Raw genomic sequence first — 18,281 nt, 5'->3', positions numbered from 1 at the left:
GGTGGATAGAGGAGAGAAACATGCCTGAAAAGCTTGATCTTTGAAGAGAATTCATTGTTGTGATTTATGCAAAATCAGTAGAGGTTTCTTATTGCACTATAAAAATGAAATTGTTCTGACAGCATTTGAATAAAGCACAGACAACTTAGATACAGATTTTGTTGTTGTTTATGTACTTGACTTCCCTTTTAGCCCTTCTACATCACTCTTCATCTGCTGATAAAATGCCAGTTTTTCCAAAATGAAGTCAATGCTTGTTTTAAAGTATTAAGCATTTAAGTTACAGGATTGAAACAGTTTGTCTATACAGCAACCTGCAGTTTTATACAGGACTAGCAATCACTGACTTTAAAGGCTATCTGTCAATAGTCTTTCTATTATGTTTAGGAGCAAATGAGTCTTGGGAGAAAAAAATCTAGCTCTTTCTTTCTGAAGTACTTGGGAGTTTTATAGAAAGACTTGGTATGAGATTCAAGGTTTATTTACTGTAGTCCTTTTCCATAAGGTTCCATTAATAGAATCTTGGGGAAGGCTTTTGCAAATAGTGGGAGAATGAGGACTAAGGCAAGCTATTTCTCAGCTTTAACAATAGAAATTATTTGCTACATATCTAGCTATCAAGTGTTGTTTTCAAAATACTGGTTGAGAAATTTACTTTTAAAAAATTGAAATATGCTAGGCAATTAGTTCCTCTGTTAGACCTTAAATCATGAATAATGGAATTAATTTCCTGATATGCTATTTCTATGAATTGTTTTCTCTGCAGTTTTTCTAGACACCATCTGTTTCCGTAACATATTATTCAAATTAAATGTCGCTGGCAAATGGCTTATGGAAAAAGATTAAATATTTATATAGGAAACAGAAAACCAAAAATAATACTGTCATGTTCTGTTTTTCCTGTCAGTTTGAGTTTCCTTCTTGCTAACACAGTATTTTACTCAAGTAGTAAATACCTCTTGTGTTTCCTCTGACTATGAGATGGTTTGATGTAATCTACTAAATTTTGCCATCAATCTAGAAAGATACATGCAGGAGTTTTTATGCTCAAGCCAGAAACATACCCACACTGTAATTGTTGTTTATTTGCACACATATATACATGAGCTGGCTGGCTCAGTGGTAATACTGAAAATTGATTTGCTCTGTGTCAGTACAATGTTGTGAATATCAATGTCACCTCTCCCTGAGAATGTTGGCTTATATGTACTTAAAAGTTTTTACTGATGATTCAGCTTTGAAACCTTTAAAAATCTTCTGAATAAGGTGAGATAATTGTCTTGAATGCCATTAGAGGGGACCAGACCAGAGTTTGGTTAAAGGCTTTACCACAGATACTATAGTTGTTCACTTGAAGCCTACAGAAAATAAAATTTACAAAGGGTGCTTTGCTGTGATTTTGACAGCCTGTCAATGTTTTGGTAAATGTTAGGGTTAGTATGAACAGAACTGACTAGTTCTGTTAAAACTAAATTATGTGAAGAATTTCTACACCAGATGCTGAGATTTAAATTGATTGTTTGCTTGAAAAATGAGCTTTAGCAGTCTTAACTGCACTGAAAGTTTCATTAAAAGATACTTCTGTAATTAGACTAAAATTATGCCTGCTTCTGTCCTGACTATTATGTGAAGATATATGTCCTTTAGCTTTTATGATTAGATCTAATTCCACTTGCTTGGCAGGTACTATTAGACATTCGTTTTTGTTTTACTTCAGTGACTTTAACAGCTGTTTATATTTGTTCTAGAAATAACTTGTGAAGAAACAGTCCTAGCTAGCAGTCTTTTTCAATCCAGTGGTTCGACTCCTACAGACCATACAGTTCCCCAGAGATGCTTAGAAATACCAGACTCCAGATGTAAAAATCAGGTAATTGCCATCCTTCAGTTTATGGTGTTCTTAAAAGTGTTTTTGCAAGCTTATTTCTGATATTAAAATTATGTTATCATAGTAATCCATAGCAAAGGTTTTTTGATTCTCAGAGCTATTATAATGGAAAAGGAGGTAGTCCAAAATTTGAGTCAAGGGGTTGGTCCACCTTGTAAATTAAATGCATAATCCAAGTTTACCAGAGTTGCAGAGAATTGTTGTCACTGTCATGACTTTGAGATGTTTACCCAGCATTACTATCACATCGTTTAATACCCTCTTAGATACTGAGTGTAAGACTTCTATCTTATCAGCTTTTGGAAAGTGATTTTCTTGTTAGTAGAGTATAAAAACCTCCCTGTCAATAGGTAATGATCTTCATTTGTCGTCTTCAAATTCCTGCTGTTTGATAACTTCTGAATTTGGTGATGTAATTTGTTGTATTGGAAACACTCTTTATACACATGGCTTCAAGGAATGAGACAACAAGACATGGGGAATCTCTTCCTTTGCTACCAGTGTAGTTGGTCTTTGTCAAGTTCCTTTACCGTTTTGCCTCACTTTCTGTAAAAATCTGTAGTGTGCTGAAATGACCGTGGGCCACAGGTTGGATCTGTTCTCACATCAGAAGCAGAGTTTGTTCTTTTCCTGCTTTAATTGAATGCTTAACCTAAAGTAAACAACGTTTCAGAATTCTCAAGTGATCCTGCCCATCTACTCTGCTCTTGTGAGACACACACCCCCCCTCCCACAGTGCTGGGTCCAGCTCTGGGGCCCCCAACATAAGAAGGACACAGACCTGCTTGAATGGGTCCGGAGGAGTCCATGAAGATGCTCAGAGGGCTGGAGCGCCTGCCCTGTGAGGCCAGGCTGAGAGAGTTGGGATATTCAGCCTGGAGAAGAAAAGGCTCTGGGAAGACCTTATAGGGGGCTACAGGAAAGGTGGGGAGGGACTCTTTATCAGGGTGTAGGGATAGGACAAGGGGTAACAGTTTTAAACTGAAAGAGGGCAGATTTAGATTAGACAGAAGGAAGAAATTCTTCTCTGTGAGGGTGGTGAGGCACTGTCCCTGCTTGCCCAGAGCAGCTGTGGCTGCCCCCTCCCTGGAAGGGTTCAGGGCCAGGTTGGACGGGGCTGGGAGCACCCTGGTCTGGTGGAAGATGTTCCTGCCCATGGCAGGGGGGTTGGACTACATGTTCTGTAAGGTCCTTTTCCAACCCAAACTGTTCTGTGATTCTGTGGTAGCTGTTTAGCTGTCCTTGAGTGCAACAGTCAGTACTTTGCAGTGAGTTGGCTTTAAAAAATGGGAGCCAACATTAACTTTGCTTTTCATGTATGCTGAAGTCTGACAGCAGCTGTAAGTAGTGGAGAGCTTCCTGTTTTCTTCTCCTTAGGCACCTGCCTCTCCATTGGATTCATGCAAAGAGTATGGAAGTGGTCATCACATGTGGTAAGCTAGATATCCAAGTTCTGGTTTAAATCCTTGTTAGCTTTTTGGATAATAACCGCGGATGCTGCATTTTTAAACCCAGACTTTAAGGCAAAACAGCCTCTGTCACTGTATGCTGCCTCTGGATTTTTTTTGAATCAAAATCAATTCAAAGGTGTAAAATGTTTTTAGCCTTTTGAGGCCTAGAATGCAGTTGGTACTTTCAAAACCAGCAATACCTGTATTGTAAAGCGCTTTAACTTGTTAAGGATATGGTTACTGGGGATGGGAAATAGAGGATGGAGTTAAATATTTTAGTTTTTTACTTTCTATAGAATTATATGTTACCAGCCTTTAAAATCAATGGCTGTGTGCAGTCTGAAGGTGTTTTACAAAATTACACTGACTTAACTGTAGTAACAAGAGTAAACCTCAAAGTTCTGAGGAACAGCACCATGAATTGTAGGTAGCTATGACTGTTTTTAAATTCAAGCTTATACTTACTGTGGCTTGTTATCTCTTTTGAAGTTTGGATCGTTCAGAGGAAGAATGCTGTACAGTGCCTGACCCCTGTAACACTGTCATCTTGCCTTTTAATTGTATGTCATACACTGCCACAAATCAGGATTTTATCCAGCACCTTTCTGCCTTGATAGTGCAGAGTGTGCAAAGATCACCTCCATCCTCTACAGAGAATAAAGGAAGTCCCTCAGGTGATTCCAGAACCACAGACAAAGAAGATGGATATTTTGAAATGGGACTTCACGAAGGAGATCAGACTTTTGAGTTCAGTACTACTTCAGATACTCGGTCATCTGACAACACAGCAGTGAAGAGTGTTGACATAGTCAAAATTCTCTGGAGTTTTTCTATTCACATTCATAAAGGACTCAAGCAGTTTGCTTCCTGTTTGGTTTTGACTGGTGATATGCTAGCTGTGTTTGAGATTCCTCACCAGGAATTGAGAGGAAACTGCCAGCACATCCCTTCTGCCTTGAAATTAATGCTGTGTTTTCCATACACTGACCTAACAGAATTTGGCTTTTTCCTGCCAGAAATCTGTTTAACACTGAAGCTGAAAAACAGTGACAACTGCTTGTTTATTGTTTCAGACTCTCAGAATCTTCAAGACTTTTATTCCTGTTTACATACATGTTGCTCTCAACACTACACATCAGTGTTACCAAGCTCCACGTTGTATTGTGGAAAAGCAAACCTCCAAGAGTTTCTCTGTCAGCTTATGGAATTGAATTGCATTTCAACAGAAGATGTTGAAATAAAAGGTTGTTTCCCAGCGTACCTTGTTTATGGAAATAAAACCAATGTTCAGAAAATCTTGCATCAACCAGAGTCATCTGGCAATAACAAAGAATGGTCAAAAAAAATGTTGTGTTCTGCACTTTATTCTTCAGTGTATAAATCTTCTGACCAGGGTCCCTGTGTGGTCCATCCGTGTTGGATATTTCTAACGCCCCAGCATTTGTACGTAGTAAAGGTGGATTTCAGTTTACTGCCAGGTAAATGGGTAGGCACAGAAGAATTGGGAAGTGTATTTAAGATGAATAGGATTCCATTAGCATCACTTGTATTGCATCCTACTCATGGTTCCATCCAACAGAAGGGTTCATTTTTGGATGGGCATGTGCTGGAGTTGCTTGTCGGATACAGATTGGTTACAGCAGTGTTTGTTCTACCTCATGAGAAATTTCACTTCCTAAGAATCTACAGTCTTTTAAGGACACTCCTGCAGGATGTTAAGACTATTATTATTTTCAAAGCTTCAAGCAAATCAGATGATATAAGAAATCACGTTGTGGAGGCAAACAGACGTGGTCAGTCAGCAAGGTAACAAAACCCATAAAAGGTTTGTTGCACAGTGCTGAAGTTAATGTGGCCCAGCCGGTGTGTTCACAGTTGTCATTGTAATTGGTTTTGGCCTGTAATTTTGAAGAAGTACTCTTTCATTCTGGTAGTCTGTAGTGTGTGTGAATGGTTTTCCTGGACTATATCTGTCTACTTTTTTCTGTTTTGTTCAGTCATTGCAACATAAAATGTATTTTCTTATGGAAGGAGTCTTCCTATCTCATGTGCTTTCAGGCTGAGGTCATGGCAGATTGACAGCTATGCTCAAGATAAATCATTTAAACTATTAAGAGGAGAAGTTGCCTGTTGCTAATTTCTGAATGGAATATGAAGTATTCTTGTAGGGGAAGAATTGGATTTCCTTAAACTTTGTGTCTTCTGGATCTCTTCTAGCTTTTGCAAGCCTCATCTGATGCTCTCATCTTTATATCCATCTGAATTTCTAATGCAGAAGATAACAGAAGATAACCAGATTCCTGTTCACCTTCATGTTTCTGTGTCTCTGCAGTATGTGGCTGGGCTGAAAGGAAATGCCCTAGTTGAGTTTTTCCATGGCAACATTGCAGAGGTATTGTGCCTAGCCCAGATGTATAAAAAGATGCCATGTGGCCTTTGAGTACTAGACAGTATTTTAAACAGAACTTTCCTGATCAAACTTAAAAACAAGAGTTAAGCTCTGCAAAACCTGGCAGCGTTTTGGTCAAAAAACTGTTTGTGTTACTACATTTTGGGTTCACCTTTACAGTGATTGGGATTCTGCCAGGCATATTTTGCCTTTAAGATCCTTGATGCAGAACAGGAGAGTACGTTAGTGTATGTCTTGAAGATATGATTACTCCAAGAATGTTATTTTTTTCTCTAAAGTGGCAAAAGGAAAGAAAATAACTGGAGTGGAATTATTTTGTGATGGTATCTAACTAAATCAATGTCTCGAGTCCTTTGTGTAATATGGGTGCATGAATACAACACATGTGCATGGCTGTAGGTACTCCTAATTTAATTAGATAAACTTTAGATAGTTTAATAGATAAACCTAATTTCTGAAAACCAGATTTATAGTCTGTGTGGGGAATATCAAACTTAAAAGTACAAATCTTACCTTAAGTTAATGATGTGGTTTCCTAAGTGATAAATATGGTCTGAGTATGTGTGTCAGTTGAAAAGCTTATTGAAAAGTAGAGACTTTTTTATTCTCTTACTTCACTTCCAAATCTCTTGCTCAATCACAAGTTATAAATTGTGCTTCTCTTTGCACCAGGAGAAGTTGATAAAGCAACGAGGTAACTCATTTGAGGATTCGCAGTAAGCTCATCAAGCTAGAAGCTGGGAAGATGCCTAGTTGGAACAGCAGTTGTAGTGGCAAGCTGTGCTTCTGTCCTCTCAAGGATTTTTGAATCCAACCCCTCAGTAGTATCTGAAAGCTTAATAGACTTGTTGAGTCTTGGGAAGCACTGCTCATCTGTTGATTAAAATTGTGTGCAGTGTCTGTTCTAGAAAGTCTTTCTTGTGCACTAGATGTTTTTCTTTTTTCTAGTTTTGGTCAGAAAGGAAGAAATAATTAGACAACAACAGAAACATTTTCTTATAATAAACACCAGACATTTTCAGTAGACTGCTATTGTGTCTATTGCTTCATTTAGCAGCTTTGAGGTGAACTTCTGCTCTTTGTCTATAGCATGTTCACATGCTTCAGATTTTGAAATTATTTTTTTTAGTCTAAAGCTGCCTCTAAGATAATGAAACTATCTGAAATATTGAAGTGTGCACATGATTTAGGAAATACAATTTACATTTTAGGTGGAAAATGAAGAGCTGAGACATCTCATGTGGTCTTCAGTTCTGTTTTACAAAACTCCCAATGTGGAAGTGATGGCTTGTGTGCTTCTCTCAACAAAAGCTATTTACTTTCTGTTGGATGATTCTTTCGTATATGCTGATGAGCAGCAGTCAGGTAAGATAGTTATTTTGATCCTTTAATAAGGTTACCAACTTAATCCCTGACTGTGTGTGTCTTCAGATTAAGTACCAGTTTTGGTTGATACTCGAACTTCCTAGTTGAAGGAGAGAGTGGCATAGTTTGCCATATGCAAAGTACTTGTATGAAGCTTGTATGTTCAAAAAACAAGGTCTGGAGTTATGGCTGCTTCTCAGACCCCTCCATGTGCCATTGTATTCATGCTTTTCTCAGATGTCATTTCATAGTCCCTAGCATCACCTGGGCAGCTAAAGGCCCTTTCATAACCAAAATGGTAAGTGAAGAGTAATGAAACTCATGGTGTGCATTCAATTCATGTAGGGTTTGTTAATGGATCTGCTGATTTTAGTCTGTGATGCAACAGCTACTTCAAGAAATGCTGCTAACAAGGAGATTTGGTCGTATTTGTTGCTTGAGAAACAGTTAGCCACTGTTCCCACTTTCTTCCTAATTTCTTCCTTCAAGTGTGATATAGGTATAGGATTTTAATATAAAAAATATGCTTATGGAAAGAATAATATTTTTTTTCTTTTGACTTTTTTATCATATATACTTTTCCAACAGATTTTTGGAACAAAGAAAACTCAGATTGTGAAAATAGTTCTTTCCACCTCTCTTGCTGCTTTGTGCTAAAACTTAATGACTTGCAGTCAGTAAACATTGGCCTGTTTGACCAATACTTCAGAATTACTGGTGAGTACAACTTAGAACAGGAAAAGCTCATGCTTTATCTTGTCTGTTTAGTCTTGTCTCAGATGGAATCCTATCTTTATTGCATTAGTGAAATGGAAGAGTATACTATTTTGTTCCATCTTTTTCTTAAAAGAAATTAACTTATATGTAACACTGGTGCTGTACCAGTAGGCTGATAATACTGTCTTGTGACATCGTGTAATTGAGGTAACTGGGAAGCTTAATATGAGTTTATTGGTTCCACAGTTGATTTTTAAAATTCTCCTGTTTTAACAATGCATCAAAAAGGAAATCTGAAGACTATTTTTCTGAGGCTCTGGCTTGCAATAAAGAGTAAAATCAATGTATTGCCCTTGTTGCAAAATATATAGTTAGTGGTTGATGATTTTGATGGAAAATGAGACCTTAAAGTTTATGAAAGGTAGTGATGTCTGCTTAAAATTTAATGTTAATAACATGGTTAATTTTCTGGGCTGCTGCTTTGCCTCAGAGTTCCACTACATGCAAGCCGTGTATTCCTGTGCTCTAAAATGTCTTCTAATTGTGTTGAGACCTCAATACGGGGCAGCAGGCGGGGAGTGTATGGAAATCACCTTTGTGAAAATTATTTAAAGTGACCTTATGTATAACCAGTTCACAGAAAATTGGGGACTTTTTTTTCCCTGTAAGATAAATTGTCAAGATAATGATGATAAGGTTGAACGCCTACAGCACTAATTGAACAGTTAAATCATAAGTGTATGCTATATTTTAAATCAAGAGAAATTATATTATTTATTTTTGAGGGATTTATAAGGATTCTATTATCCTTTTCCAAGGATTTGAGAGAGTTTTGAATAATGATGCATGTTTTTAGGAGAAATAGTCCTCAAGAAATTTTTCTTGGTGACAGTTGCATGTTGGTTGAAGAAATTATAATAATACCACATACAGATTTGTGAGTGGTTTATATTCTGTCTTCAGGACACTCTGCAGATCATATAGTCACCTGTCTGACAAGAGACAGTTACAACACTCATACCTTCATACAGCAGCTTATGGCAGTTCTGTCATTGCTTGCACGCACACCTTCACCTGAACCAGTAGATAAAGACTTCTACTCTGAATTTGGGAGTAAAACCACAGGTAAGTGGTCTTTTATATGTGTCATGAGTTATTCAGACATCATGCTTAGGGCATCATCTAAAATGTAGGGATTAAAAACTTTTGAGAGAAATTTATGTATCAGTTGTTTTCTATTTGCTACTTTAACCAAGCTCCCTGACTTTAGGTCTTATGTGCCTTATCTGAACAGAATTGTTAAATATAAACAGTCTTGCACATTTGCAGTTAGTGATGGCTTCTAGAGTCCAGCAGAAACAGCACTTCCTATACAGCATTTTGTTGCTCCCACTGCAAGTTTCAGCCTAACTGGTAAAGTCTTGTAAATCATCGAAGAACAGTGAAGGTAACAAAGTCTGAAGGTTACATTTTTCCTGGCTCTGGTCAAATAAGAATCCTGTCATTCTGTGAGAATGAAGTGAAATGAAAACTAGATTTTTTAAGGTGTTAGTTTCGATTCCAATATCAGGTTAAACTTTTGCTTAGAATTCTGAAGCCAGTTGAAAGCGTGAAATAAAATAACATTTTCCTGAAGACTGTTTGTTACCATTTTAAGGAGAAGCTGTGTAAGTCCAGAAAACTGCAAGGTTTGACGGGAAGTCATATCTTTTATTAAACCATTTGATTTATGTGAAAAAAGCAGGCATGCTTCCTTCAAGCTTTACTATATTGTGTTTCAGCACTTAACTTGGAGTAAGGGATTGCAGTTTCACCTCCTGCCACTCCAGAATGTAGTATGGAGCAGAGGAACATGCTTATCCAGTAGGACTATAAAAGCAACTCATGTAGAGTTGTCTCTTTTTTTGTTGTTGTTTTAATTTCTGCCTTTTCTCTCTGCTTAAAAGAAATTTGTGTTCAGTGATCTGATAAATCTTTCAGTGAGTTCAGAACTGGGAAGTGGGAAGGAGGTAGGGGAGGTCAGCTGGTAGGGAGGTGGGTCATCTCTGATATGAAAATCCATCTGTATTTCCTTTAACCTCTTTGCCATCGCCCTGAACTAATTACGTGGTTAGAAATTTGCAGAACAGTATGTTGGAAATGCAAGAGAAACTCCAGTTGAGATCTGCAATCCAAATAAAATAATTCCAGTATTATATATAAGTAAAAACATATAAATAGATACAAAACTTGAATTCTTCTAGCTGCAGCCAACTATCAAAAGTTGTTGCTTATCCTAATGCATTAAGTATTGTATAGTACTAAATAGAAGTATAATAATGTTTGTTTTTTGCAGGAAAAATGGAGAATTATGAACTGATTCACTCTAGCAGAGTAAAATTTATTTATCCAAATGAAGAAGAAATTGGGGACCTTGCTTTTCTAGTGGCAGAGAAGATGGATGGTTTGACTAATCTTCAGTCCCTCAACATCCTTCTGTATGTGTTGGCATTTCAAGTAAATCATGTTGAAGGATCTGCCCAAAACACTAGTTCACTTCAACCTAAAACACTTATATTAACCAGCTCTGATTTGTTCCTCTTTGAAGAAGATTATATCAGTTACCCACTACCTGAATTTGCTAAGGAACCACCAAAGAGAGATAAGTATCAGCTTGCAGATGGAAGACGAATCCGGGATTTAGATAGAGTACTTATGGGTTATCAGACATATCCACAGGCCCTTACATTTGTGTTTGATGATGTTCAGAATCAGGATCTGATGCAGAATTTAACACTGGATCACTTTGGAGAAGCTGATGGTGCCCCAAAGGGAAATGCTAAACAAGAAGGCAGCAGGAGCAGGGAGATCCAGTGGTACATCTTTATCCCAAGTGCAGAAAGCAGGGAGAAATTAATTTCATTGCTTGCAAGACAGTGGGAGATCCTGTGTGGTAGGGAACTGCCTTTGGAACTCACTGGGTAGTTACTGCACAGATAAGTGATTTCAGTGTCTATTATAAGGTAAAGCACAGTGTTTAAACAGATAGCACCCGTCAAGTTCTGTTTGTTTTTCTAATAAGGAGCTGACCTGCACTGTTTTGCTCCCTAGTGCAGTGAACATTTAGTAGTACATAGAAATATTCTGAGGTGTTAATTGCAAACTGAACTTCTTGTAAAGTCTATTTTTTATGCAATAGTATATAATGAAAAAAATCATGAGACATCCTGGGAAACTGTATGGAAAAAATAAGGAGTCAACACTAGATATGCTGTCGTCTAGGGCTGTTAAGGTTTCCGCTATTTTTCTGTATATATCAGTCTTGCTGTTCTATACAAATTCTAATGTGTAAATAAGGGTAAATGCTTGTGTATGTTCAAGTGCAATGTTCTTTGTACGAGAAGTATTTTGGGTATGCTGCTAATGCTTATTATTTAATGATCTTAGTTTTACATATGATTTTCTTTGAGGCCAAATGTAATTATTTGCTGCCAATCATAAACTTAGCAGTAAAATTTGAAACGCAAGCAGGTGAGAAATTTTCATATGAAGTTATTTTCATGGGCATTTTTTTCCTTATCCTAGGATAAAGAAGAATTGCCTGTTAAAAATCCACTTGGTATTGTCTTGGAAGTGGAAATACCCAACATGGGTATCTGAGCATTTTGTCAGCAAATAATGAATTTGTATCTCTGAACACAAAGTCTTTCTTTTGCCTATCTTGTCAATACAAATAAAGTGTAATTTGACAGTTTTCTTTTGGCCTTGTCTTTATTCAAGCTTATCTTGTGTTTGCAGGATACCATATGGCAGTTCAGCAGCACATATTATGTTCCTAGAGTGTGTTGTAAAATACGAAATATGCAGCAATATGAAAGAAGAAAATAGTTTATTCTACTATAGCAAGCTTGTACTGGTCCAGGAATAGAGCTGAGTCATGGAAACTGAGGATCTGCAGCTTCTAAACACAATTTAAGGAGGATTTATTTCAAGTACTTTTGCTTCTCCATCAGATATTAGGGATTTGCTTTCCAAGCCGTCATCGTTAACTTGAATATTACCATGCCTAACAAGTTTTAGCTTCCCCCATGACAGTAAAATCCCTACTTGCTATTATGGAGACAAATACTGAGACTTTGAAAAAGACTGTTCTGTGTCTACTGGATTAAGAAGGGAAGAATAATTTTGATACATATGTGCCAGCTGATGCTTAAAACTGATGTTTCTTGAAAAACATGTACACAAAAATTAGGTTGAAAGAGACCTGGAGGTTCAGCAGTCAAACTCAAAACAGGACAAACTTCAAACAGATTGGTCAGGGCCTGGCCCAGGCAAGTTCTGAGTTTTCTTCGGGAATGGCAAGTCCACAGTGGCACTGGGAATTTGGTGGTTCCATGGAGTATTTTTCAATGCTGATGAGGTTCTTGGTTCTGCTCTTTGGGTTCCAGATGCCAGGAGTGTTGCAGTCAGTGCAAGGATGACAAAGACACAGGCAGCCAGTCAAATTGTATTGCAGGATGCAGTGGAGTTCCCTTAAGCAACCAAAGAGGGGAGGAGTATTACTTGAGTGCTGGTTACAGGTTAGCAGAGGAAACCTAGCCCCTCTCAAGCTTAGACCAAACTCAACAACTAAGGTAGGTACTGTAGACTCTTGGGGAATTTTCCTGTACTTTAGAGGTCTTCTATTCCCTGAAATTTCAAGGATACTTGAAGAGGGTCCCAATACGGAGAGTGGCCCGAGTAACGACAATCACCCCGATGCGGCTACATGTCGTCACCCTCTATTGCCCAAATCGCTGGGTTATATCCTTTGCACAGCAAGCACTTGCTGTTCACGTGCCCCACACCCCTTGATTATTGGTCATAAGCAACTTATCACGCACCCAAAGGGAAACTGTGATAGGCAAGCATCTTGCGGTTTGCTGCATACTTGTGCTTAGCTTAGCCAGATACATAGCTGGGAAAATTCCTCATTAACAGAGACAGTTCCTCACAACACAGCCCTTCAAGGTCATCCTCATAACACAGGTGTTGTTAGCAGTCTGATCTCAGGCCTGGATTGTCCAAACCCTGCAACAAAATATCGTGGCCATTCTCTGTCAGAAATTCTACTACATATCCCCCTTTTTCTTTTTGGACAATCCAGACTTGATTCATGACCTTTGTCAGCCCTTTTCGTATACATGAAATACAAAGACAGCTAAAAATATAAGCAGACAGTAAATAAGCAAGCGAAGGCCTTCTCTTAATAAGCTAGCTAACCATCCACTGATTACAAGACATTGCTATGGTCGCTGATTTAAATCAAGTGTTAGAAACACATCACAATCCTGTTGACCCAAAACCTGTGTCTCCTCGAATGTCAGAAGGTCCATTCAGAAGTGATCGATGCAAGGGATGTTTTGACTCTAAAGCAACAATTTGAGCAATTTTACTACCTTTTGGAATGGTTACCGGTGGTTGTAATGCATATGCCATAATTTGGATTTGACCTGTTTAATCTGCATCAATGACACCAGGGAGCACAACAACACCCTGTTTTCCCATGGGCAATCAACCAATTAATAACCCACCCACTGGGGAATCTCTAAAAAACAAAGGTCCATATGCTGTGGTTGGTATAAGTGTCACAGAAGTACTGGTTAATGTGGTCTCTACTGCTGTTGTCACATCCACTCCGAGGCTTCCTGGGGTTGCTGGTGTGTGGTCGAGTAGGAAACCTGGGGGGCTGAGACCTGGACTTGTGTCGTTGCACGAGGTCCCTTCACGCTGCGCCTGCCGTTTCCCAACTTTCTGCAGGCCATAGTTGCATGAGTATCTGTATTGCAGGCATGGCACCAAACAGGCTTGGTGGCTTGGTGCATCTGTGTTTCCAATGACCTGTCTCACCACAGCGATAGCATGCGCCCGTGGTCTGACTGCTTTTAGCCAGCTGCCTCTTTGGCTGTCCTCCAATACTTCTCAACGCAGCAGCCATTGCCGTTAATGGTTGATGAAAAGTTTCCTTCATGGCTGCTGAGAAAGCTGCAGCTCGGTTCGATTGCTCAGCCCGAGATGTTAACAGCAACATGTCATCTACCCCCGTTCCTTGTGGAAGTGTGGCTGTTAGGTGCTTGGTGGTTGCATTACCATTGTCAAAAGCTAGTGCGCTGAACAACTGTGTCTGCATGCCCCCAGTGAGTTCCAGAGCATCTTTCAACGCCTCATGGAGTCAGTCAACGAATTGGCTAAATGGTTCAGTGGTCCCCTGTCGCACCATTACATACGATGGTGCTTTCTTATCTGGTACCACTAACTGCACAATGAGCCAATGATTGTGACTGCTGGTGGACCGGAGTCGGCAGAGCTAATTGGGCAGCTGTTGTCAAATATTGTCTGTCCCCAATTAGCATCTGAGCTGTCACTCCATATAGTGCATCTCCCTGTTGTTGGGGAACACTGGTTTCTGCTACTGCTAGTCTCTTCCACTCTTTCCCACAACAAGAATTGTGATGATGATAGAAGCAGTGATGCTATCTGCTTACTATTATTTGGACATAAAACATCAGCTGTAAAAATGAACTGTTTAATGATTCTCTCTGTCTCAGATCGTAGCCTGTAAGTGGTCACAGTTTGTTTGGCCTGGTTCAAGATCTTCCAATCATGAGGTTCCCAATTAGGCCCCCCATTCGTTGTCACTACTGGGCAGGCCAACGCTCCAGCAGCATGCCAGTCCCCTTTTAACAAGGCATCACAAATCACCCCACTCCATCGGGACTGAGCTAAAATCGGAGCTGGTTCTGGTGAGGGTGACGGGAGTGGGTGTGGCGGGGCTGCCGGCAGCGCTTCCTTTTCTTGTAATTGTAAATGCAGAGTTCTGTTCTGTAGCTCAACTCCTGTAATTTTCTTTCAAGTTCTTGGATGTTGTCACTGTCCTTTTCCGATGTTTGACTCTCTTGCTTTAATTCGGACATAGCCGCCGTCTCACTCTCTGAGCCAGACGCTGCACCGCATTCCGCGGGCACTCCCCCTTGTTCTCCCGCGCCGCCTGATTTCTCTGCTGCTTCTTGCGCGGTGGAGCAAACAGGAATACTTGGTGACATGCCCTTAATAGAGTGGAGCTGTTGATTACACCCGAAGAAGGTGGCTAATCGTGACAGACGATTGGTTTCGGCAGGGACCGGCGGAGATGGTACAGCGCCAATAGCTGCCATAGCAGCAGCAGCTACTTCCTTTTCTGCTGGCATCTCCCCCAGAGCTTTTACGACCGTTCACCAGACCACCCCTTGCTGTCGTGCTTCACTGCCTTTATTGCCTCCAGTGATAGTCTCGTCCCACAATAAATCACCTACTTCGCGCCACTCCTGTTGGCTAAATATTAGTGAGGGGTCACTCATTCTGACCCGTTTTCTAGCCCACTTAATCAGGTCATGGACGTCTCCTTCTTTTTCACTTCTCTTAGAGAGCATACTAAGAAGCAGTCTTATTGCCACGTCCGTTTCCATCGCGGTCTTACCTCCTGGCAAGGGTCAGTCGGCCCCCTGACTCGGTTGCTCGTGTCTCCTTTTCACAGCAACTCACTTGCTCACCACTCTCCGGCTCCCAAATCGAAAGTTCATTTGATGCTGTGGAGTCTTCGATCTGTATTTAAACGTCCGACTTCAGAGGCTATACAGCGTCCTAGTCAATCTGAGGGTCCCTGTTCAGGGCGCCAAATGAAGAGGGTCCCAATACGGAGAGTGGCCCGAGTAACAACAATCACCCCGATGCGGCTACATGTCGTCCCCCTCTATTGCCCGAATCGCTGGGTTATATCCTTTGCACAGCAAGCACCCGCTGTTCACACGCCCCATACCCCTGGATTATTGGTCATAAGCAACTTATCACGCACCCAAAGGGAAACTGTGATAGGCAAGCATCTTGCGGTTTGCTGCATACTTGTGCTTAGCTTAGCCAGATACATAGCTGGGAAAATTCCTCATTAGCAGATACAGTTCCTCACAACACAGCCCTTCAAGGTCATCCTCATAACACAGGTGTTGTTAGCAGTCTGATCTCAGGCCTGGATTGTCCAAACCCTGCAACAAAATATCGTGGCCATTCTCTGTCAGAAATTCTACTACAGATACTTATGTTCATTTAAGCTTAATTGTCATTAGGAATAAAACTAATTTCTAAAATAAAAATCTCAGGGATAATATAATTAAAATCTTGGGTCTTCATTAGTTACTTCTGAAGTAACTCTGTTAATCACTTATTTGTAATTCTTGTAGGTAACAGTTAAGAGGAGCCTGTGGCAATTTGAGTAGCCTATTCTGCAAGCATTTGAGAATTTACCAGATGAACAAATCATTCACAATATGGTTTATCGTTTAAGGGAATCTATAACAAGTCCTTTGGAACTGCCTGGGATTTGAGCCAACATGAGTAGATATGTCTACCTCGTGCTAGAGGTTATACTTGTCATTATTTCTGGATAAGTCAACCTCACTTCTGTCTGATTTGTGAGGCTTGTCCTGGGGAATGCCCTGTGCTTGAGATAGACCTGAGTTCCGTTTCTAAGCATCCTTTGTAAAGCTCAACTGTTCAAATGTATTTAGTACACTAGTGCATAACATAAAATCCTGTATTAGAACAAGCAAGAGTAATGCCCTGCTTGTTACCTAGTTTGAGCAGTCAAGGTCACTTTTCAGATTTTATTGTAGCAAGAACACAGCTGTGATTAAACTTTAAATTTTTAAGTCAACATCTGTTTAAAACATTAAATCTGTCCTTTTGGTTCAGATTATTAATCCAGAAAACAGGTTCCATTCCATTTTGAGATCTTAGTAAACACTAATCACATTTTAAGATTAAAATGTTCAATAATTCATTATTTATGTACTGCAGTATTTCTGCATTCTTTTATATATATCTAATCTATGGTGCTATAAGAATTTATCTTCAGGGCATTTTTTCAATAAATCTGTAGTCTTCTAGGCAAAGAATGGGCTATGCAAAGTGAAGTGTAATTTTTTAATTTTTTTTACTTTTAGACTGGAAAAAAAAACATAACCCAACCACACCCAAAGTGACAAATCCCACTCTCTCCTGCCACCAGATACCTGATCCCTTGCTCTTTTGCCTATGTTAAAACCTGCTGGAGTTAGTGCTTTGTGGGTGCAAATTTCTGTTCATTTAAGTGCAATGTTAAGCTGAAAAATTCTATTCAGTCATTCCTCAGCACTAGCCTCTTGTCTTTATTGTCTAATTCTAATGTAATTTTTTATTTCTAAATGTAACAATTTATTTAAATGAGTTTTCCTTGAAAATACACAGTCCATCTTGAACTTTGAATTGGCTGATGGTTTCATTTCATAAAGATTTCTTAGAGCTTTCCACAATTAGTTTCTACAGAAAGTTACGCAAAATTAAGTAGCTTTGTAAGTGGTTGTGGTGACATAAAACAGTCTTGGATTTCTTCTCTTTTTGCAAGAGTGCTATAAAGCCCTGCATGCATATTCCTCTACCTTTAGTAATCCTTTATACTAAAATCTTTTACAGCTTCCAACCCTTGTTCAACATTAAGACAGTATTTGAGAAGCTAAAGTTATGACCAGATGCATGCGTAGGCAGATGGGGAGAACTTTTTCAGGCAAGTATCTCTTTAAACTATCTTTGACTTCCATAGTCTGGCTTTGCAGCTGATGTAGATGTGTGCCACCATAGGAAGACCTATGTAACTAATGTTCAGAGTCCTCTGCAGAGGATCTGGCTGAAGGTTTTAAAACTTCCCTTGTATTAAAATTGAAAGATTGTAAAAGGATCTTATTAGGAAAGAAAGTAAATGAGGTGCTAAGCTGAGCTAAACTGTTTTCTTTGCAAGAAATGACAGTGTGACCTGCATCCTGTCTGTCCTGCGTCCATTCCCATGCTGCTTTTACAGCACTGTGATCTGCCTGGCTGTAGATGGACTGGACAGTGATGTACTTACATCAGCCCTTTTGACTTGTCTTCCTGTTCTTGTCAGCTTTGATAAGGAGGTTTTTCTTTTAAAAATGAAGTAACACAAAATGATACTTCTTGCTTGAATGTCTCTGATCAAAAAGTTTACTTCTGCGGTATTAATCTTCAAGCATACTAAATCTTAGGCAGAGAAGAAGCAACACAGGAGTATCAAATTGTGGTTCAGAGCAGACAGACTACAGACTTCTTTTTTCAGCTGTCTATCTGGTAATGAAGGGCATTCAGTGACAGTGACTTGGAAAGCTAAAAATTGACATGGAAAAGGGGGGGTATATGAAACTCATTAGACAAGGAAGATGCTAAAGGAAGGCTTGTGGCCAGCACTGGAAAAAGCCATCTGAATAGGTGCATGAATAGCCAGTGTTGGTAAGCTGGTCACTAAGCCCTCATGCTTCAGACTTTGAGGGGGGATGACAAGAACTCTCAGGATCTGTAAAATTGTTGGAAATGCTGAGATAGTGGGACCCCAAGTTTCATCTCCATCATG

The 18,281-nt window shown here is 39.4% G+C and overlaps 1 protein-coding gene across 4 annotated transcripts in view; it reads left to right on the top strand.

The window, feature by feature from the left end:
* Window positions 1-11,564, top strand: part of NISCH (nischarin) — a 31,542-nt gene extending 19,978 nt beyond the window's left edge. The window contains exons 14-21 of one of the 4 annotated variants that reach the window (XM_032990117.2): window positions 1,749-1,870; window positions 3,266-3,321; window positions 3,829-5,145; window positions 5,557-5,731; window positions 6,961-7,114; window positions 7,703-7,831; window positions 8,795-8,956; window positions 10,167-11,564. In XM_032990117.2, the coding sequence (XP_032846008.2) occupies window positions 1,749-1,870; window positions 3,266-3,321; window positions 3,829-5,145; window positions 5,557-5,731; window positions 6,961-7,114; window positions 7,703-7,831; window positions 8,795-8,956; window positions 10,167-10,795 (2,744 nt within the window). In that variant the 3' untranslated portion in view covers window positions 10,796-11,564. Of the gene's footprint in view, window positions 1-1,748; window positions 1,871-3,215; window positions 3,322-3,828; window positions 5,146-5,556; window positions 5,732-6,421; window positions 6,466-6,960; window positions 7,115-7,702; window positions 7,832-8,794; window positions 8,957-10,166 lie in introns of those variants that run through there. The other 3 variants (XM_042799556.1, XM_042799557.1, XM_042799558.1) reach the window with 3 other exon arrangements.
* The last annotated feature ends 6,717 nt before the right edge of the window (window positions 11,565-18,281 follow it).

Source organism: Tyto alba, unplaced genomic scaffold, assembly GCF_018691265.1.
Source record: "Tyto alba isolate M040663 unplaced genomic scaffold, T.alba_DEE_v4.0 Super-Scaffold_3, whole genome shotgun sequence".
Taxonomy (NCBI): domain Eukaryota; kingdom Metazoa; phylum Chordata; class Aves; order Strigiformes; family Tytonidae; genus Tyto; species Tyto alba.
This window is presented reverse-complemented; position numbering and strand designations above follow the sequence as displayed.